The sequence below is a fragment of the Ostrea edulis genome, chromosome 7 (assembly GCF_947568905.1).
Source record: "Ostrea edulis chromosome 7, xbOstEdul1.1, whole genome shotgun sequence".
Lineage (NCBI taxonomy): Eukaryota > Metazoa > Mollusca > Bivalvia > Ostreida > Ostreidae > Ostrea > Ostrea edulis.
This window is the reverse complement of record NC_079170.1, coordinates 84,774,613-84,797,746: the sequence shown is the minus strand read 5'-3', so window position 1 is coordinate 84,797,746 and position 23,134 is coordinate 84,774,613. Positions and strand designations below refer to the sequence as shown.

The 23,134-nt window shown below is 36.2% G+C and overlaps 1 protein-coding gene and 1 pseudogene across 3 annotated transcripts; both read right to left on the bottom strand.

Annotated features, from left to right (window-relative positions):
• Positions 1–995: 995 nt before the first annotated feature.
• On the bottom strand, positions 996–4,032 carry LOC130047523 (uncharacterized). 3 transcript variants are annotated; one of them, XM_056142799.1, is made up of 3 exons: positions 3,754–4,032; positions 1,139–1,182; positions 996–1,053 (listed from the first exon to the last, which is right to left on the bottom strand). In XM_056142799.1, the coding sequence occupies exons 1-3, from the start codon at positions 3,959–3,961 to the stop codon at positions 1,042–1,044; spliced, it is 264 nt and encodes an 87-aa protein (XP_055998774.1). In that variant the 5' UTR covers positions 3,962–4,032; the 3' UTR covers positions 996–1,041. The 3 variants fall into 3 exon arrangements, 2 of the variants coding, with proteins under 2 accessions (XP_055998774.1, XP_055998773.1); XM_056142798.1 differs by lacking the exon at positions 3,754–4,032 and having other exon boundaries at positions 1,139–2,088; XR_008796412.1 differs by lacking the exon at positions 3,754–4,032 and adding an exon at positions 2,431–3,702 and having other exon boundaries at positions 1,003–1,182.
• Positions 4,033–9,614: 5,582 nt separating this feature from the next.
• On the bottom strand, positions 9,615–14,652 carry LOC125654623 (uncharacterized; annotated as a pseudogene).
• Between the last annotated feature and the right edge of the window lie 8,482 nt (positions 14,653–23,134).

The window sequence follows — 23,134 nt, the reverse complement described above, 5'->3', positions numbered from 1 at the left end:
CGCAATTTAGGTACTTTAAATACTTCATTTTTCCAGATATTTGAGTAATAGTAATGCATATTTGTTTGAAGAACATTCATGTCTATTAACAATTTTGAGTCAAAATAACTTACCAGTTCCAAATTTTGCAAAATTTCTTTCAGAGCACTACACCAGTTGTTTCTACATATATCATAATCCATTTCAAACACTTTTCTAGTAATGCGTTCACTGTCAAATAACAATACTCTATTCCAAAATCTTATCATATAATCCATCGACGATATTGACTGGGTATCCACCCCGTATGTCCATAGATTGCCAATAAAGGCGCAAAACGATGTACTCCCAAAAAATATCTAATGGCTCGATTTTGAACATTATCTATTGACTGGAATTTTCTGAACCCCCAAACACTGGACGAATAGTCTAATATAGGTAAAACGCAAGAGTAAAATAATTTTTCGTAAGCAGTGAATCCAAATTCTTTATTATTGTGTATTGTAGAAATAATTTTTCCAAGTGCCCGTCCTCCAGCTTTAGCAAGATTTTCTGCATTTTTTGTAAAATTTCCAGTGTAAGTAAATATGATTCCAAGATATTTATAGCTATCTACTATTTCTAATGTATTTGTTCCAATAGTGAATTCAAACTCTGTTCCTTTTGTTCTAGTTTTACGAAAGTGCATACATTTGGATTTTTCAGTATTTATAAGGACTCTCCAACGCCTGCACCAATTGTGCAGTTTTTGTAGCATACATTGTAATTCTTCCGGTGTCTTAGCTATTAAGGCTATATCGTCTGCATATAATAAAACGGACAGCTTTTCATCTGCGATATTTACACCCACATCCAAAGAGTTTATTTCATGAACAAGGTCATTTGCAAAAATCGAAAATAGAGTTGGAGATAAGTTATCCCCCTGTTTAACACCAGTTTTATAGCTAAACCAGTTTGTAAGTTTTCCATTTACTCGAACGCATGACTCTGAACTTTGGTAAATATTCTTGATCGAATTATACATTTTACCATTTATATCATTCAACAGAAGTTTATACAGCATCATGTCTCTATCTACAAAATCAAAACACTTCTTTAGATCAATAAATGCAACATACAGATTTTTATTATTCTGAATTAGACTGTTCAAAGTAAATACGTGATCTTCACAGGATCTCCCTCTTCTAAAACCATTTTGTTCATCTGCCAAAATATCATTATTCTCCAAGTAAGTAACAAGCCTTTTATTAATAAATGCACTATAAAGCTTACTGATACAGGATAGGAGACTGATACCTCGGTAATTCATTGGCAGGTGTTTGTCCGAGGAGGAATCCTTAAGAATAGGACATATGATAGCTTTCCTCCAGATGGAAGGGATGATACTTGAATCAAATATAAGTTGAAAGAGATTACGTAATGTTTTAATTATCATTGGGAATTTTAGAACACTATATGGAATTTCATCATACCCACTATCAGATTTAGATTTAGAGTGCAGTACAATATCAGAAATTTCTTCCAGCGATATATCATAATTTAATTCTTCATTGCAGATGAATGATTGAAGTTTCATATTATTTTCCAACCTTGTTTTTTCTAGCCTTGAACTATCGTAATGATCTTGAAAAAAATCAGTATTCACGCTACCGTTATACAAATTTTGGAAATCAATTTGCCATCTATTTAAAACTTCTCGTTCATTAGTAATGATATTTCCATCTGTATCTATGACCTCCATTGGAATATATATTGTATTTCTTGGTCCAAGCTTTTTGATTTTATTCCAAAATTCATTTGGGTTTGATGAACTCATATTCTCAATGTCTCTAGCTACAGTTTTCTTGTAAGAGCGTTCGGTGCGCCTAAGCGCCTTGTCAAAAATATCCCGTGCTTCAATGTATTCTCGTCTTAGGGCCGATTTAACATTTTGTTTACCTTTATATTTCACAAACATATTTTCTTTTTCTCGTGTATTGTTCCATAAATCACGTAATTCATCATTCCAAAAAGGCTTTTTATTTTTCAGACGTTTACTTGAGTTTTTGTGTACAATCTTTGGGATAGTTTCCATTTCTTTTAAAATTATTTTACATAAATTGTCATAAATGCCATCTATATTTTCTTGCGATTTTCTGCTTTTTTCAATTTGATCTATTGCTATTAATAAACCAGTTCTAGTCAATTCATTGGACATAAAATCCCGTGGGATCCTATTCAGATTAAATCGTGGTTTAGTGCTTTCGACCTTTTCAGATTCATGTATTAAGCCATATTCAGTAACACTGAAATCACAAGTAATAACCGAGTGATCCGGGAGTTTTGATTTCATACCTAAGAAATCATGAAACTTGAAATCATCTACAATAGACTGTACTGTAAACACATTAAAATTTGTAACATATCTAAATATATCTACAGGTATACATATATAGTCAACTACAGATTTACCTTTTCGTGAAATACACGTAAAATTGTCATCTGGAAATCTGCCATTCAGAACACAAAAGTTTGTTTCATTGAGAAACTCAATAAATTCATGACCATGCTGGTTTATAGTGTTGTCTATAGGTTTACGAGTGGTAATTTCATCAACATCTTGTATTACCTCTTGTAGGTTGCCTATTCTACAATTCATGTCACCCAATAAAAAAATACCATTATTTTCATTGTGCAAATAAATCTGGGACAACAGATGTGCAAAAAAACCCTGAGCATCCCGTCCTCTGTTTGAATTTTCTGGTGGGAGGTAACAAGTAAATACAATGAATTCAAAATCAGAGTTGTGTTTAGTAAACTTAATTCCTAAAATGCCATCATAACATTTGTCGATCACAGAAATACTAAAAAGTTCAGTTAACCAGATTTTTACAAGAATTCCAACTCCCCCTGATGCTTTAGGTGCATTTACGTGAATTTGTTGTCTATTGAATCCTATCCACTTGTACCCTTTAATATGTATTTCTTTTTCTTTATATAAGTGTGTTTCACTTATTGAAATGATGTCACAATTCATGACATTGATAATTTGGCTTCTAAGTTCTGCATTTTCGTCGGTCCATCCACAGACATTAATGTGACCTAGTTTTATAGTGTCTATGGGCCGGGGAGGTTGCTATTGATGATCCTGATCGCGGTTGTTGCTGTCCGTGGAGAAATTGCTGTGTTGACGGTCAGAATCTTTCTTTACTATCCGTCCATTCGAAGTGATACGAAATTGTTCTCCATTCGGTATTTGAGTTAGTAGTGTTTTCGCGTTAAGTTCTATGAGCCTCTCGGTGTGGGATTTAGAGGACCTTAAGAAAACAGATTTGTACGCTTGACTGCCCTTCAAGTCGCGTTTCTTCCGTAGTATTTCTACTTTGTCCTCGACAGTTGCGAAACTGATTTTCACTAACCCTGGTTTCCCCTGAATCCGACTCCTGAGCCTAGCAGCCGCGACTACACTAATCGAATCACTCAGACAGTCAACAAGATCCTATGCAACTTGTAGAATGTCCTCATCGTCTGACTGAGGTATATTACTAGCTATTATGGTTACCTCTGAATCCTTGACGGTGCTCGAATGGTGAACAGCTGATCCAGGTTGAGTTGCGTAACTGTGTCCTACTTTCTCTACCTCTTTCACTCGATGAATAAGAGACTCAACTGACCGTGACAAACTGTCGATCTGGCTTTGCTGTTTACCAAGTTCAAGGTCAAAATCTGACCGCATTGCTTTGAATTTACTATCAATAATAGCCATGAACTCATTCTTGAATTTATCAAACTTACTATCGAAAGATGAACGTAGTTCTTTCTGACCCTTCTGGAGCTGACTCACAGCGTCCGCTATTACAGTCATCTGGTCAATGATTTTGGTTCCAACGTCATCACTGTCACCACTGTCCCCTTCCGCCATTTTCAACATTTTGGATGATGGTTTGGGAGTTTGCCCGTCTGACGACCGTCTATGTGTATGTTTGTCTCCGTTCTCTGTCATTCTTAATCACTTACAAATGGTGCAGCTGACGTGAACTTTTATGCACACACCTCTATCGTGAAACCATTTTCTCTTCAGTTCATCATGAGCTGAAAAAACTTCCAACTTGCCATTCCAACGCATGCGCAATTATCAAGTATATGTTTCTACTGTTGTTCCTATCATAGAGAACATATTTTACAAGAACCCGGTCATTTCTGTTTTTGAATAAATTTTTTTAATTAGTATTTTTGAATATGTTAATTACTTGATATGTCATTGTTCTTGAAATTATATTAATTGAATTGTTATTGTGTTTTTGTTTTGTAATGACAGTTTATATAGCATCCCTTAATTTCGAGCAGACAGTGCCAGAAGTGTGCCGCAAACTGTGTGCCAGAAGTCTGCAGCAAGAGTGTGCCGCAAGTTTGCCGCAAACTGTGTGCCAGAGGAAAAATTTGCATACGAAAAGTATACTTGCGGCAAATATGCCGCACACTGTGTGCCAGAAGTGTGCAGCAAGTGTGTGCCGCAAGTTTGCTGCAGACTGTGTGCCAGAGGAAAATTTGCATACGAAAAGTATACTTGCGGCAAATATGCCGCACACTGTGTGCCAGAAGTGTGCAGCAAGTGTGTGCCGCAAGTTTGCTGCAAACTGTGTGCCAGAGGAAAATTTGCATACGAAAAGTATACTTGCGGCAACTATGCCACACACTGTGCCAGAAGTGTGCAGCAAGTGTGTGCCGCAACTGTGCCACAAACTGTGTGCCAGAGGAAAAATTTGCTTACGAAAAGTATACTTGCGGCAAATATGCCGCAACTAGTTGTGGCAAACTTGCCGCAAATGCGCTGCAAATTTGCAGCAACTGTGTGCCAGAGGGCTTATATTTTGGTAAGGGCTATGTCAAGAAGATGATGAACACATTTTTTGGAAGAGGTATATTGTCACACAAACACACACTACCACTAAACCTTCTATTCAAACATTCTACCCGTTTTTACAAAATGCTCTTCATCCTCGTTTTCATCAGTTGTTGACCGTTTTTCTTCGATTCTGTTTCACATCTTGAGACATATCAGGCTCAAAAGTGTTTTTATGTTGCACATTTACATGGATCTGTAGTTGTTCTTATGATACACATTTACATGGATCTGTAGTTGTTTTTATGATACACGTTTACATGGATCTGTAGTTGTTTTTATGATACACATTTACATGGATCTGTAGTTGTTTTTATGATACACGTTTACATGGATCTGTAGTTGTTTTTATGATACACGTTTACATGGATCTGTAGTTGTTTTTATGATACACATTTACATGGATCTGTAGTTGTTTTTATGATACACGTTCACATGGATCTGTAGTTGTTTTTATGATACACATTTACATGGATCTGTAGTTGTTTATATGATACACGTTTACATGGATCTGTAGTTGTTTTTATGATACACGTTTACATGGATCTGTAGTTGTTTTTATGATACACATGTACATGGATCTGTAGTTGTTTTTATGATACACGTTTACATGGATCTGTAGTTGTTTTTATGATACACGTTTACATGGATCTGTAGTTGTTTTTATGTTGCACGTTTACATGGATCTGTAGTTGTTTTTATGATACACGTGTATATGGATCTGTAGTTGTTTTTATGATACACGTTTACATGGATCTGTAGTTGTTTTTATGATACACATTTACATGGATCTGTAGTTGTTTTTATGATACACATTTACATGGATCTATAGTTGTTTTTATGATACACATTTACATGGATCTTTTAGTTATTTGAGTCAACTGTACCCTTATTTCGAGACTCAGTTTGTTTAATTATGTCACATATATTGTAACGATCTGCCTCAGTTTATCATTGTGTTCACTTAAAAATTGCCGGTGTAACGACGAAAAGTGACCCCCGTATTATATTGAACAGGTGTAATTTTTCTACGTAGAAATTTGACATTCTGACCAATATTCAACGTAGAAAAAGACCCACGTTTTGTAGAAATTATGGCCTTGGGTTCGTTTGTCTCCGTGTAGATTGTAGAAAAATTACCCCGTAAAATAATGATCCTGTGTCATTTTTTATACAAAAAAACTGGTTTTGATAGGCATCTTCTTGATAGGCACATACATAGGGGTAAAATCGCGCAGCCTTATGATATGGAGTGTTAATTTCTAAAAGCTTTAAAGTTTAAATAGCCACATTGAAAGACTATACTATATAATATACCTTTCATCAATAATACAAGATATTTTATCCCCATTAACGGAAAACCAATAACAAGGCTATAATGATGTTCTATGACTTTTAGAGCAGAAATACGCGTATTCTTGGATTTGTTTTATCACATCTTATAAAATAAGATTCCTCGGTTGTCATTATTTAAAATAATCAAGATCATTTTCTTAGCTGGTGTCAGAAAGAAAAACTTATATAAACAAGAAGCCAATGGGCTACATCGCTCACCTGAGTCACCTTGGTTCATATCTAAAGATGTTTTCGATATATTTGCATGTAAAATTTGATCCTTACTGCGGGGGGAGGGGGGCTGATCTGTTTCAAAATCGAATCTAGACTATGTCAGGAAGCTTTCATTTGAATGTAAACTTTTATTGCCCAGTGATTTTTCAAAAGAAGAGTTTTAATGATTTTCCCCATTTTCTTTTATGTAAAATTTTGGTTCCCTATTGTCGCCTCATCTTACCTTCCGAGGCCATGATTTTAATTTTAAAAAACGTGACTCTGCACTATTTCAGGAAGCTTTTTTGTAAATTTCAACTTCCCAGTAGTTTTTGAGAAGAATATTTCTATATATTGGTATGTTACACTTTGATCCCATATTGTGGCCCCATCCTATCCTCGGGGGTCAAGATTTTAAGAAACTTCAATCTGGACTATGTTACATGTACATATAAATGTAGGAAGCTTTCATGTAAATTTCCACTTTCTTGGTCCTGTAGTTTTAAGAGGAAGATTTTTGAAGACGTTCCCTATATTTTTCTATAAAAAAAATTTGATCCCCCTTGTAGGTCCAACTTGCCTCCCCCCCCCCCCCCCCCACACTTGATTTTTACAAACTTAAATCTGCACTATGGGAAGAACCTTCATGTAAATTTCCACTTTCCTGATCCAGTAGTTTTTGAGAAGATTTCTGAAGATTTTCCCTATATATTTGCATGGAAAACTTTGATCCCCCTTGTTGCCTCATTCAACCCCCAGGAGCCTTGATTTTGACAAACTGGAATCTGCACTATGTCAGGCAGCTTTCATGTAAATTTGAGCTACTCTGGCCCAGTGGTTCTTGAGAAGATTCTAAAAGATTTTCCCTATATATTTGTATGTATAATTTTGATCCCCTACTGTGGCCCTATCCAACCCCTGGGGAACATGCTTTGAACAAGCTTGAATCTGAACTGTGTCAAAAAGCGTTCATGTGAATTTCAGCTCTTTTGGCCCTGTGGTTCTTGAAAAGAGTATTTTTAGATGAATCCACCCTATCTTTGCATGTTTGTGATTATCTCCCTTTTGAAAGGGGTATGGCTCTTCATTTGTACAAACGTGAAGGCCCTTTACCCAAGGATGCTTTGTGCCAAGTTCGGTTGAATTTGGCCCGGCGGTTCTGGAGAAGGAGTCGAAAATATAAAAAGTTTACAGACAGACGGACGGACGGACAGACGACGGACAGCAGGCGATCATAAAAGTTCGCTTGAGCTTTCAACTCAGGTGAGCTAATAAAAATGTTTAGTTTTCCATAATTGCAATCCCCTTTGATTTCACTGGTAGTAAATGATGTGCAAGAAATAAAAATAAAAACTCAAACATTTGTCTGTCTTCAAACGTAATAAGACATTTTTTGAACCCTTTTGAAGTTTTCAGCTAATTAATTTTTATGGCGTGGTGGCTAAAAATCTTGAACCTTTTTATTATTTTAATGATATATGCTGTTGAAATACACCTGCAATTCAAACTATGGTTGCTATTGGACGTTGATTTTATCAACTCCTCTATGCAGCCAATAGGCTCCAAATGGTGGTCGGTCAATTGAGTATGCAAGGTGAAGATAACGAACAGTGATCAATCTCATAACTCCTATAAGCAATACAAAATAGATAGGTGACCAAACACGGACCCCTGGGCACACCAGAGGTGGGATCAGGTGCCTAGGAGGAGTAAGCATCCCCTGTTGTATGTAAATTGAAAACCGACCAATATATCAGTAGAAATACAATCTAATGTTAACAGCAATATTTCACAGTATTAAAATAAAGCCCTACACGCAGACAGCATATCACCGATCATAACATATAGTACAGGTCAAAAACACGATGTCACGTAATCTGAAAGGTTTGGCCTAGATAAATGTCGGTGTCTTTGAAATTGTGGTTTCTGTGTATTATCTAGCAGATGCGTGGACTTTTCAAATTCAAAGACAAATACTTGTAAACATGTACCAACGTATCCACAGTCGGGAAATGGTAGTACATGTAGCAGCTTCAAGTGATTTGTTACTGTGTCAAACTGAAGCGAAAATACCGTGAAGCGCCATCCTTATTAGATTGACAACATTCATTGTTCACTTTAATGATAAAACTTTTGAAGACGACAGTAAACTCATGTTAATCATTTTAGTATGAAAACAACCAGTCACGCAGTTTAAGCTTTTCCAAACTTTCAGTTGTAAATTAAATCAAATACATGTATAATCATACAGGTCTTTTTAATACACATTTTCCCGTGGGTCGCGACGAAGCTAGCGTCAGCTGATTAAGCACGTGTACCTGGTGTGTAACAATTGAGATTAAAAAATAGGTACATGTAGTGCATAATATTTCAATTTAGTTTTCCTTTGCTAAATAGATAGATTAAATAATTTTATCGCCTTTTAGATTAATAATGGTGAAATAACTTTCCATCATGTTTGATTAATTAATATTTAATTAGACTTTTACATTACGCATTGTGTAGAATTAATCACACTCACATTCTACCTGTACATCTCTGTCGTTTCACGTAATACATAAAGATGAACCCATTATTTCTTAAAAGTTACAATTGCTAAATATTGCAAAATAAAAATTAGGGAATTTAAAAATGAATTTCTTGATATTATGTGCATCATGTTGAAGGATAGGACAAGCTTGATAGCTGTATGCATTATTTCCGGAAAAAAATAGTTTTAATATAAAGTTTTTAATCTATCCCATCTTAAAATACAAAATTGATTATTTCTACGAATTATGTAGATGAAAATATATTGTCGCAGCCGACTATCATGAGACGAAGTACAACAAATTTAGACCTATGCTTAGCGATCAGGGCCGTAGTGAGGGTCATTTATTGTTTCAACGCCTGCCGCGACACGGAGCCTCCGTTTTTAAGGCCATATCCGAAAGACCCGCGATTCTCACTTTTAATTGCCCAACGTTTAATGAAGGAGCAATCACTACCTGTTTAACGTCTTAGGTTTGACGCGGCTGTGGCACGAGCGGGACTCAGAACTCATGGCATCCAGGTTACGAAGCGAACGCTCAATGATAAAAGATTTGAATATTATGTTTTCAATGATTTTTCCAGACATTTGAAACTTAAAGCAATACAAGCTGTATCTGACGGCAAAAATATTGAAATTTAAAAAAACAACAAATAGAAGAACATATCTATGATTAAAAACATGTAATTTCATAAAATTATGACAGGGTGATACTTTTCTAAAGTAAATATATTATTTCATTATTTAGATTATGAAGATTAGTACATGACAAAAGTTGTCTTTACTTTTAATCTATTTTATGCACAACTTAATAGTATATGCAAATATCTCTAAAGTTATTTATAGATTATGAGATCATACATGTAATGGTCAGTAATAGCACCATGTAAATATTTATAGAATATAGAGCTCTCCAATTTCACTGGTTGTCTAAGTTCTCTCTCTTTGCTATTGTTCGTATTTTGAATTGTCTTCTAAGAGTATAAACGTGTTTTCTAAAAGATTTGACCGGGTCTGGACCCAGGTGGGTCGTCCGCTCGCCTCTTGCTTGATTTTTAAAAAGAGGTTGATGTAAGAGGCAATGTGTCCGCCCGTCTGCGCGTCGGAGTCGTACCGCGCCGTTTCCCGCCAGTGGTACACTTCGTTGATCTTGCTAATCTTGTACCCTTTTTCGATGGCCTTCTGAAGCTCGGGCGTGCTAAACGTTCCGACCCAAGCTCTGTCAGAATCGTCGCATGTGTAGGACTCTTGCTGTCGCCGTTCCACGCACGTCCGATACAGAGAAAACTTTAGTTTCCCTCCCGTGTGGTACCCCAAGACTGGATGAAAGAGACTCGGATGTTCATTTGACCGACGTTGAACATCTGAATCTTACTGCCTCGGTAGATGACGAAGGACGGACGAATGGTCTGAGAGATCAGGTACCGTAGTAGAAAGGATCCGTCGTAGGCGAGGTTGTGGAAGAAGACCGTGAAATCCTTGTGTACGTCGCTGAACATCCAGACGCCCAGATCATGTAGGGTCTCGAACACACGCTTGCTCCCTCCACACGTATCGGGACAGGGAGGTGACAAGTACTGTTTGGTCTTCTTGTCGATCTTGGCACATGTGTCGCATCGATCGTCGCAATGACTGCACCGGCTGTCTGGAGTCAGATCCTCCTCGCATTCGGAACAGGTGGTCTGACACATGGCGAGAACGAACGAGAGTCTGGCTTGTCCGCAGTGCGACTTCCGAGAGTGTCGATAGAGACGACAGTCCAGACAGGACGGTCTAGATTTTGGGAACAGTCGGCGTTTGCTACAGGTACATACCCGAATTCGCATTGGACGGTCTCGTCTCGCTGTGAAGATTCAATTTCGGCAAAGATGAATTTACACCGTTCTTCCGAGGAGGAATGTGCGTTGGCATAGCACAGGTGTTCCGGCTGCACGTAACAGTGACAGGACTTACACGTTGCAGTGTTTTACACAGTTGTGGTGGTAAGGTTTCTCGAATGGAACGAGACAGTACTGACAGAAATAAGACCGCCCGAAGAATCCCGTGATCTTGGTGATGACGTGAAAGTGCTCTCTGTCGTCCACATCGTATTGGTGCAGGAAGACCTTTTTGCGTTCCCAGTCGCGGTTGGCGCTGTCGTACGAAAACTTGTCCCCCATGATCGCTCTAACGACGTGCAGGTTGACGTCCAGGATCTCTTCCAGACAAGGGATGCAGGCGTACGTCAAGGGTTCCTCGGTGACGATGCCCATGGTCTGACAGACTCGATTCGTCAAGATGTCTTGTGCTCCGTTAGGGTTGTGACTGAGATTGTCGTAATATCATAGTGGACACACCCCATAATGGGCGAAGATTTCCCCGGCGGTAAAGGTTGGATGTCGAACCTGTATTTTCCGATACTCGTCCGGGTGGAGTTTACAGGCACTGGCCAGGGCAACGAGGGTGGCTCGAACGAGACACTTGTTATCGTCATTCACAATTGCCACAATCAATCGATGTGGACATCTTGTGTCCTCGTCCGCCCCTCGAATACTTGATGGCTCCCACGTCGGTCCGTGAGGTGGAATCGAACGCCACGTCCTCGTTACTGTTGAGGACGTAGGTCAGGGTGTCCAACACGACATCCGCATCCCTGTCCTCCATCGGGCGGAAGGGGACAAAACCTGCCAGGTCCAGTCCGTCCTTACAGATAGCCACTCGAACGATGTCGCTGGATTGAAGGTCTCTCCTGACCCGGTCGAGCATTCTCTGGAAGGTTTCCCTCAGAAGATCCAAGACTTCTCTCATCTTTCTCTGTTGTCGAAAGACGCGGTCGTTGAAGGTCAGTTCGTAGCTGACCTCCTTGACTCCCATATTTTTGAGTGCCTTCTCGCCGATAGGTCGAATGTTGAAATCGTTCCTCCCACCTCCGACCTGTAATGAAGAGTCCCGTGTGAGCGAATCTGTCTCCAAAAAATCGAAGACGTCCAGGTCGGTCAGGAGAGACTGATCACCGTGAAACGAAGACTCGACGATGCCTTCAAAGTCGCATCCCTTGATCGCGTCCAGCAAGTCGTTTGCCAGACGCGGGAGTATCTTCGCTCCAGTCTATCTCTTCTACACTCTGAAACAGGTCTGGTTCTTGTACCTTACATCTGCAAACATCAAATAAAAACGAATTTAAAAAAAAATTATTGAATTTTAATGAAAACGGGTTACCGTAAAATGAATTAGAATTGATGATTTTCATTCATTGATGACCATGTCACACGACACCCTTCGAACAACCTAATTCTATTTGCACTTGATGACCCCAAAACACCCCCGGGTCGAACACTACTCCTCGGGATTTGTCACACTTTGATCAAATAGGTTTTCATATTCGCGATGATTAATTTGTCAGAATTTTAGATGAAATGGGTCACTGTAGAAGAATCTGATTCTCTTTATCGATTTTTTTCTCGTGACGGGTCTCCATACCTTAGAAATCACTATCACATTGGATTTATTCATTAACAAACATCTATGATAAAGACAAGAGCATTAAATGGAAACATTAACATTACAATTTAGGTACGCTATTTATTTTAATCCTTTTGGGGCTCGCATTTGACAAAAACGTATCATTATGTCATATTTCGATCATCTCAAAGAAAAAATAATACGGTCAACCTTGATAATACACCGCGTCAGTTTTTATCATTGTATTACCTCCCTTAGACAGGTGAATTCACGAAAAAAAAGGTTTTTTCCTCTCTTTTTTATTATTGTAACAGGGTTTCTCCCAACAAGAATGACTAACGAAACTACTGTAGGCTTCAGGTCTCAATATATATTTATTCCGACAAAGTGGTTGGAGTTGACAGTATATCTCTAAAGATAGCCATGAAATATGATAAAACAACGATATCATACTAACTTAACAATCCAAGCCTAAGGTAAACGATATTTAATCTTACTGATCATGATACGTTCATCATTTAAGGTAGATAACTCTAAAGATACATTATATTTTGCAAAATAGTATTTTTCCCGTGAATATTCATAAAAAGGTAATTAATGAAATAAAACAACAATGTTGTCCTCCCCTTCTATGGGAAGAAGCTTCCCTAAGAAAATCTACAGCTCGGACAATATTATCAGGATTCAAGGATTGACTCTATAATTCAATAAAGTACCATGTATGTACAGTGTAAAATCACTTTCATAAATCAAACTAAATATCTAGTTGCTCATTTTGAACAAAGTCACCAAATACTTTTCATAAGCATAAAATCTACGTAAACTGATAGTAATATATATAACTGAATTATTTAATCACTATAAGGAATAAGTTTCACTCATTCATTCATTCTTTTAGTCATTTAGTAAATGTGCAAATGAGAAGTTATATTGCAAATATACTGAATAGACTTTTAATTAACTAGTAGCAATAGGAATTAGTATAAATATGTAAGACTCTCAAGTGCGATGGTCGCTCCAAAGTGCGATGGTCACGCCAAAGTGAGATGGTTTGTTAACGTTATGGACGTCAAAGTGCGATGGCCACGTGAAAGCCCGATAGTGCGGAGTTGAGTAACGTTTGTGATGTCACGTCATGCTTACCGTCTTTCAAAATAAAACCGACGAAATGCAACATGGACGACAGCAACTGCAAGGTATACAAAGTTGAGGATAGTGAGAGCGGCAAAGTACATTTGTTGTTGAACTATCTACTTCGCGCAAACATTCTTCAATTCAGGATCATGTATTACTTGTGACGTACACGTAATCAAATCCTCGGGATATGCTATAATGCAAAACATTCTATACGATTCTATACGATTTCGCGTTGGAAAATGTTGTATTTAATAACACGACAACTAGATGGTAATGGAATAAGTTGAACTTCTTATTTTTTATGCATGGATTTTGCACTGATATTTTATGGTTGGTACATGTACCTCTGTACCACAACACTGTGTTGTTTACAAACCAATGAGTTTCGGCGTATCACACCATCGTACTTTGGCGTGTCAGACCATCGCACTTTGGCGCATGAGTGTGGACAATCCCACTTTGGCATATCACACCATCGGGGTTTGGCGTAGACCATCGGGGTTTGGCGTGACCATCGCACTTTGGAGTCCCATCGCACTTTGAAGTCTTACAAATATATTACTTACCAGATATCAAGGATTTTGTAATCTGCTATCAGTATTAACTCTTTCGAAAAAAACAACACGTATATTCAAATGTCTACCTAGCTTGTGAATAATATTCAGATATTCAAAACTGACGGTAAAACTATAGAACCGAGAAAATCAACCAAATGCAACTTGACAATCACTCACCAATAAAAACCCTTCATACAAAATGACCACACTCAGATCCATGACCAAAGCCCCTAAGGTATATAAATTGTAAGTGTACCTTTGTGTATTGGTGTAAATAAAGGGGTGGATCTAGATGTAAATATGTATGAATATAAAAACAGTAATGGATTATCAAAACTTAATACTATTACATTATTACTTATCTAATTATGTTCAAGAATATTTTTAATATTCTGATCATTTTTACTTATCTGATTGTGTAGAAAAATAATTCATTTTACTGCATGTCTCCTAAATGTATGATGAAAAACATGGGTTCGTTCCTACCTTCCCGAGTATTCCTGTTTATGACTTTTCTCGTGTTGGTACGTGGTATAGAGGTCGTCAAACACTAAATGACAATATCTGCATTGAAACATTTTTTTTTATTTTCTCAAGTAATTTGTACGTCCGTACTGATCAAAAGTTGATTTCAAAATGTCAAACTCGTTACGCAATGAATTAAAAAAATAAAGGTATTGATCACTCAATTTTGTTTGGTGAAAGGTGATCACGTGTAACAAACATCATGCTGGTCTGAAGATTTCCCAGTCTAAAAACAACCCAATGACATCATTGGGAAAATTCGATAGAATCTTGTTCGAACGAAACAAAAGTGAGTCTGGAATATCCCGGCAAGACGTCATTGGAAAGCCCCATTTTTAAGAGGAAAATAATTCAACGGGGCATTGTTTGTGAGAAGAAAAGGGAGCCTGGAATATTAAAAAAAAACTTCATTAGAAAAACACAACTTTTATGGGGTAAAAAGTCATCGGGAAAATTGTTTACAAGAACAAAAGGGAATCTGGAATATCAAAGGTCGTCATCAGAAAAACCCGACATGGTCTTTGTGAAAAAAAATTCTTGAATCATGAAGTAATTTCACAGTTTAAAATCAACTCAATGACATCATCGGGAAATTTCAATAGAATATTGTTTGCAAGATCATTAAATGAAAAAAATTGATAAGTATTTCCCAGTGTTATTAAAGTAATTTCTAACATCTATCAAAATTAACCACATTACCCTTTTTTCAATAACAATAATTAGAATTTTCGAAATTGTAAATAAATGTATCAGTACTCTCACTTTACAAATGTTTTATCATATATAGTAAATTATTCTTTTTGTGTAATAAAAGAAAATTCAATTGTATAATTTCAAACAATAATATAGAAGTGATTTCGGTAAAAGAGATTTCCACTGCTCAGACTACTAGAATAGGAAATATGTTTCAAAATATTTACCGAAATTGAAAAACAATTTAAGAATAAAAACATTAACATAAAAGTTCACAGGTTATTTTAAGATACATCACTTAGGTGTTTTACATACATGTATTTGTTAAAGTATCAAAGACTATTTTGATGTGGTGATTTTTTAAATCAATTTTCTTAACGCAAAAGACGATTTTATTTAGCCCGAAAAATTGCATCCGAGGGAAAATATGATTTTGTTTTGGTGCTCTATAGAACATGACATTGCTCAATGTCATTTAATTGTACAGGTAAAGACTTGCAAGATTCGAATGAGTAAACCTAAAGTACGATAGGTGAATTTAAAGGACTCTTCACGCATTTCCTATACAGCAAATGGTTTTGAATTGAGTTTAACAATGAGCAACACGCAAAAAAAGACCTTTAATTTCTGCTCGACCCAGTACAAAAACAAGTTGAAACACGTCTTTAAAAATGAACACGGGTATTTAAATATATCCATCCACCGTGAATTTGGACTCTTTCAGTCAAGTAACACATATGCGAGATATTCAATCATCTTTGTATTGTACCTGTACTGATGTAATTCAAACGTAACTATTCTCCCACTTAACCAAAGTTTTATAGTAAATTTAGGTTTTAGATGATTAAAAAGGTATGATTTTAAACGATGATATAGAAAGGATTTAACTATGGCAAACCATATTTCCACTGTCCCAGCTAATAGTATGGTAATTTTCATTTAAACTATCTGCAAAATACAGATATATCCATCGATGCATAAAGATGAAATAAGTATTAAGTTCCCTCAGTCGGAGTCAATTGGATTGAATAGAGACTGGTCCATTGATGCGCCAAAGTCTATTAAGTTACATCTCTCGGGGCCTCTGAACGTATCAAATTACAGGACTGAAAGCTTCTGTCATTCCGTAAACAATAACATACACTTTATCGTGTTTACCATTGCAGATACCCCACTTGCATATTATAACAATATCTCATTGAATTTTACGATGTCCTTATCAAGTTTTTTTTCCATATATCCTTGTTGACTCGGAAAGTACAGATTCGGATCCTTTGTTACGAAACTACATAATGTAATTAAAATTCATACTGAATTTCTACCAATACACTACTCGAATGACTTTGGTTTAATGTTACCGAAATTTAACAAAGACCGTGTTAGGTGTTTCCGTATAGCCTTATTCACTCGGAATTTCCAGACTCGGATCCTTTGTTATCGTTTAAAATATTCTTACTGAATTTTCTCAAAGTGGAGTTTTTCCATCGACACTTGTTTGCCCATTTTTGCTAGACACTGTCTGAAACCGTACGAGAAACCCTTACAGCACAACTGTGTCAAGTACTGTAACATATGTCAGTCATACGACAGTAAGAAAGGAGAGGACCTGATTTCGAATCCATGGGACTCCACAAACGGAAATGCCATCGGAGGAAGACAAATGGTTGCGATACATCGACGTCTCTAAGCAACTCAAAGTTTCCTTTGCGATCCATGCCGACTTTGAGTGTATTTTAGAGAAAATATACAGATGTCAATCGGATCCTATGTGTGGAAAACATACTGTTCATCTGAATTACTCTCGGCTTAAAAAAAGGTTAAAAGGTCATTGGAATTTCCGTGTCTGGAATGTTACTGGAAAAGCTGGATATGGTCTATTAAGAAAAATTAATCGATTATTGTTCGTATTCTTAGTTGTTCATTGACCGTATTTTTATTTTCATTTGTTGTAATTCTCTCCGTTAAATATAACCATCACTTGGTGCCACTCCAATATGGGTTTTTTTCCTTTTTCTTTTTCATGCAAATAATTGCATCCTTGTGTAATTACAGATCAAAAGCCCATAAATTGAGAAGAGACTTAAGTCTAAATTTCGAATCCATCTAACTTTTGAAATAATTTTTAAGAAATAAATAAAATGTGCACTATATCTTTTGTTTTGATGAAAGGTGAAGATAACGAACAGTCATCAATCTCAGAACTCCTACAAGCAATACAAAATGGATAGTTGGGCAAACACGGTCCCCTGAACACAATATTCGGTATGAAACACGTTAGACAGCATTTGACCGAATGATAGGTTGTATTGACGAACTAGATCGTTATAACGACCATAGAATTTGCGAAATGCTGACTTCAATCGAGACTGTTGAAATCCCTGCACCATCAACTTGTTTGTCAGTAGCTTACCTCGATTTAGAAACTGACTATACCCAGAACAAGCTCTTGCATATCGAATCAGTTGAGATATATAAACACCATATGCAGGTGATAATGGAATATCGCTACATAAATGTGGGAAGTTGACGATGGAGATGCTGAAATCATCCCGTTTGTCATACAGTTGAGTTGTCATTTTGCCGTTAATGTCTACTTTCAATAAAATGTCTAAGTATGAAGCAGAAGTGAACGACTCTGCGGTGTCCTTTATTTCGAGCTCACTGGGATATATCAAATCGACATACGAATGAAAGTTATTATTGTTAATAGACAAATCTAAATGTCGAATTGAAGGCCACAACAACATATTTTTTCTTCTCACATAGAAGTTTTTTAATAAATTCTGCTTCATATGAATATAGAAACAGGTCAGCTAACAAAGGAGCACAATTCGTGCCCGTGCATATGTCTTAGATAAATCTAAAGGTATAAGTAATCAAAATTTAGACTTATGTCTATTCCCAATTTATATATGGACTTGAGACCAGGTTGTGTATTTTCATAAGTGACAGAATAAAACTCTTCCATAAAATTCATTCTTGTATCATTAGATGTAAGTATGCTTTGACATTATATGATATTTTTTTCTCATCTTCTTCAGATTTGTTTTCGTCTTCCTTTTCAATTAATGAAACATAAATAATTAACAAGGTAATCTCCTTGTTCATCTGATTTTAATATATAAGCGAGTATATGTATACAAAACAGAACATATATCATTGACTTGTGTAATGTACATCACATCTTTATATACATAATATATACAATAAGAGGACACATTAAAACTAAAAAGATATTCACCCTATATACAAGTTATATACTGGAACGTTAAAGAAGACAAAGATTTGATGGACTTCAGCGCATACCCTAGACAACATCCTCTGTATGATGTGACCAACAAGAAAGTGATTGACAAAATGAAGGACGAGACCCCTAATAAGAAAATGTTCTCTTTCAATCACACGTAGTTTTGCGAGTCCCTATTGAAAAACCATACAGTCACAACTACGGGTGGGACATATACGACAAAAAATAATTTCTTCAATGACTAAAGATCCCCACAGAGTTATGAAATATTTAAAATTGCATCAATTCTTCAAGAAAACTAAACAGAGGTTTTTCTCTGTACAAAATCACATCAACTTTCAATAATATATATACATAATCTCGTATCCTATTCTAAATATGTTAATTGTCAGTGGTAAATGTTGCCTCTGTGTTAATTAGAATATAAATTAAATTTATTACTTCTACAGTAAAACTTTTTTTCCATAACCAGTAAGTTGGGTACAAATACCTGAATACACATTTTTTAAATTCATTTGCTTGAAAAGAGAAACTATCTGTCAAATAAGGTATATATCCATCAATGCATAAGTATTAGATTTCTTCATCCCAAAGCACTTTCACAAATCCCCAACATTACGGGGTTTTTCACCCATGTACATTTCTATGAACACTGTCTGGTGTCATATGAAAACCCCCACCGACATAACTATGTGAAACATTCCAACGTGTGTTTGTCCTACAACTGCAGGAAGGGTGAAAAACTCCCGTGTGGAGACTGTAATCGGACGTGTCGCTCTCCGGGGTGTTACCGAAGACATAAGACTGTGAACGAGAAAGACACCGCTCCCTGTCTCCTAATGTACAAGTGTCTCGTCTGCCTGCAAACGTTCCGAGTCTCGGAGTAAAAGAGGAACATTAGAATTTAATATTAATGTATTTGAACAATCCAACAGTTATTGAACATCATGAGTACGCATGTAGAGTTGGCGGTAAACAGTTTAATAGAGAGGACAGAGGAGACCTCAAGAAACAAGAATACCTGCCGATGATCAAACAAGATTCGACCCCTTAACCTTCCTCAAATCCTGTGAAGAGAAAATAATATCCATATTGAAAGAAGCATTGCTCAAGATAAGAGGAATAAAGTTTTATCTATCTTTACGGGTACTTTTTGTTTTCATTCTTATGGCTTTGATACTAAAGAAACAGTAGTAAGCGAAGCCCTTCCACCTCGGCATTTCACATATGCAACTAAGATTTAAACACATGACTGGGATATTCCTAGGATCAGCCCACAATGCCTTTAATCTCAACTTGAAGCAAAGGGAGATTCCTTCTTTCTTTCTGTTTATACCTATTTAATCACTTTTTAAGTAATTTCGTTTATTTGTTTATCCCCCCATGATCACAGAGGATATGATTTACATCTGACCATGTCGGTGATGAGGAAATTGAAATGCTGCACAAGTGATTAATTTCATGGATTGTATATTTCACGGATCTGCAATAAGGAATTTGAGGATGATGAAACTATCGTTCGAGATAATTGCCACGTGATGGGAAAATGTCGTGGTGCTGCACACAATGTATGTAACCTGAATTATCAGTTGCGTGAGCGAATCCCAATCTGAAAGGATATGACACTCACCAAATCATGAGTGCCATTCGAAAAGAAAAACGTAAGAATATTAATTGCATCCCACAAAACCACGAAAAACACATTTCGTTTTCACTGGTAAAGTTGGTCATCATCAATCTAGGAAAAGAAGACATCTATAAATGTCCTCATCCCCGAACTGACGTCGTCTCCACTCACTTAGGAAACTACATGTGCACAGCAGAGAGGTCGTGTATCTGTACCTCTACACATATTCTTTCAAGTGATATCAAGAGACGACACTGTCACTACACTAAAGGTCAATTCATCTACGCATAAAGGAGAAATAAGTATCAAGATACTTCTCTTTGAGTCACTTTTCTATATCAAATCCAAACGCAAGACTAAAATATTTGCCATCCTAATCTAAATCATAACTGAACTCCTTAATTGTTATACTGTGTGTTTATCGACAAAATACATGATTTGAAAAAAGAATTTGTTATGGACATATGGTAAGAAACATGAGTGAGCACCGATTAAAAATTCCAAACGGGTCTTGTGTTTCTTTACTATCGGATCTTTAGAGTTTTCCAGATGATATAGAAAACAAAGGACAATAAGAAACTTTTTCGCTATTGTTAAACTTACCTTGAGGACACGTGTACCTCATCACAAAGTATATCCTTGCTTTTTCTTTTGTATTTGCATGTGAAACTTATACGGTACCAATTTTCATGCACCAGATGCGCATTTCGACAAATAATGTCTCTTCAGTGATACTCAACCCAAATGTTTGAAATTCGAAATAACAATGACGTTTTAGAGCTTTTATAGGGAAAAACAGTGTGCCAAAAAGTGGAGTCAAATTTGTTTAAGGATAAGAGCTATACATGAGGGAGATAATCCTTAATTTTGAAATGAATTTCTAAATTTATAACAGCAATTAAATATACACCCGTATTTCCAAGCTAGTAACGAAGTACTTAGCTACTGGGCTGTAGAGACTCTCGGGAACTAACAGTGCATGCAATAAATGTAATAATATCCATCTTGATTATTAGATTACTTTACTCATTCATTATTATATGGGGGGAGGTGGGTTATATCTACGCATGACTTTGTATTTTTAGTTCAGGCATTAAACGTTAACTAACTCTTGTCACATCATATTGCATGTTTTTTTTTCTTTGATTTCATTTCATTTGTCTTGATCATCTATATTTTATTTTCATTATAAATGCTGTATGTGCATGAAATGATGTTATCATGTTGCTGTAGTCCATGTAAGTAAATTTGTGATATATACACTTGTAACGAGAAAGAAGAATATGTGGTATTAAATGGGGAAAAATGTCATTCACAAAATAATTTGATATATCAATCATACTTGTGGGAACAGTAAATACATGTCAGTCATATTGAACATACTTTTTAAATGAGATAAATTAAGACTTTGTTCATAATTCATTTAATTTTTTGATTTATTTTTAGTCACGGAAGCGTATGGTATGAGGGCGTCGGCCCTGGCCCTCCTGGTACTGGGGTGGGCCCTCCGGTAGTGCATCCGCCGATTACCCGTGGAGTGTCGCACCCCGGTACGGAGGGCCAGAACATCTCACAGGCGGAGGAATACTACGCCGCCAGACGATGTGGAGGTAAACAGTTTTTTAAATTATCATTATAATAAAAAAAATATTAAAGTGACTCTTGCACTTTAATCTGTGACTTACATGTCTTAAATATATATATTCTTCAGATGGGCAACGTTGAAGAAGACACTTGTGTAAAGTTTGCGCACTTCGCCCTTTCAGACGGACAACTCCCATCCCCGCCACGGTCACCCATCCAAACGAGATCAATGATTACTCACAAGTAGTGAGTATTATATAATTAATAGATTGACTAAGTAAACAAGTATTTTTTTTCTTTCGTGTTTTTGGTATCAAATTTGAATACTGGTTAATGTAAAAGTAATTTTAAAAATTAGTTATTATGGGATCTCTTCGTTAATTAGATGCAATTAAAAAAAATGTTACTCCACAGTAATATTATTTTGAAAATAAAAAAGATCATGACTGTAACCTTGAAACCGAATACAAAATTAAAGAAAAAATGTACTTGCTTTTTTATTTCTTATTACCATTGTCTCTGACAGATACAGGTATATTCATCGACGCATTAAAGTAAAATAAGTGTCAAGTTTCTTCGCTCGGAGCCCCTTGGATTATCTGATACCGCCACTTGCATAATATAACAATACCTCATTGAATTTTACGTAGCATATCTTCGGTTCCATTGCGATGGTCCTATATCATCTGCTTGAAATTAATATTGAATCTCAATACAGCCTTTGAATGACATTGGATTAATGGCTTTGTTATTTGATTTCTTCCACTGACACCTTGATCTGGCGGTGTTTTTGTTCACTCCCCCTGTAGCATCTCCTCGATTCATCGATCCCATAATTAGATCGAAGCTGTTATATAAACCTGTCCATTCTTCTCAAGAACAATACATTATCTAAAAATAATCGGAAAACCCCCGTCCATTAATAGATCGGTTATCAATAGATCATATCTAAAAATAACCGGAAAAACCAATTTCTATTGTTCTCGAGAACAATAGGGCTATTGTTTACTAACCTCATACAACCTACTATACTACTGATATATATATATATCTATATATATATATACATATATCTATATCTATATCTATATATATATATAACCAGATTGGTTGTTCGTGTCGTTGGTCATTTTAATGCTTTGTATAGTTTTTTGTATTTGACCTTGTATCCATGTTGTGATCCGACACTTTGAGGTATCGGATGTTGTTGGAACTTTAGTGCTTATATATATATATATATATATATATATATATATATATATATATATATATATATTCCCCAGCAAAACAAAATCTAATAAGAATTTTGAAGGACCACTTCCACATGTACAATAAGAAATCAATTTATCTTGATTTTCTAATGATTAAAATTTGCATGAAAGCT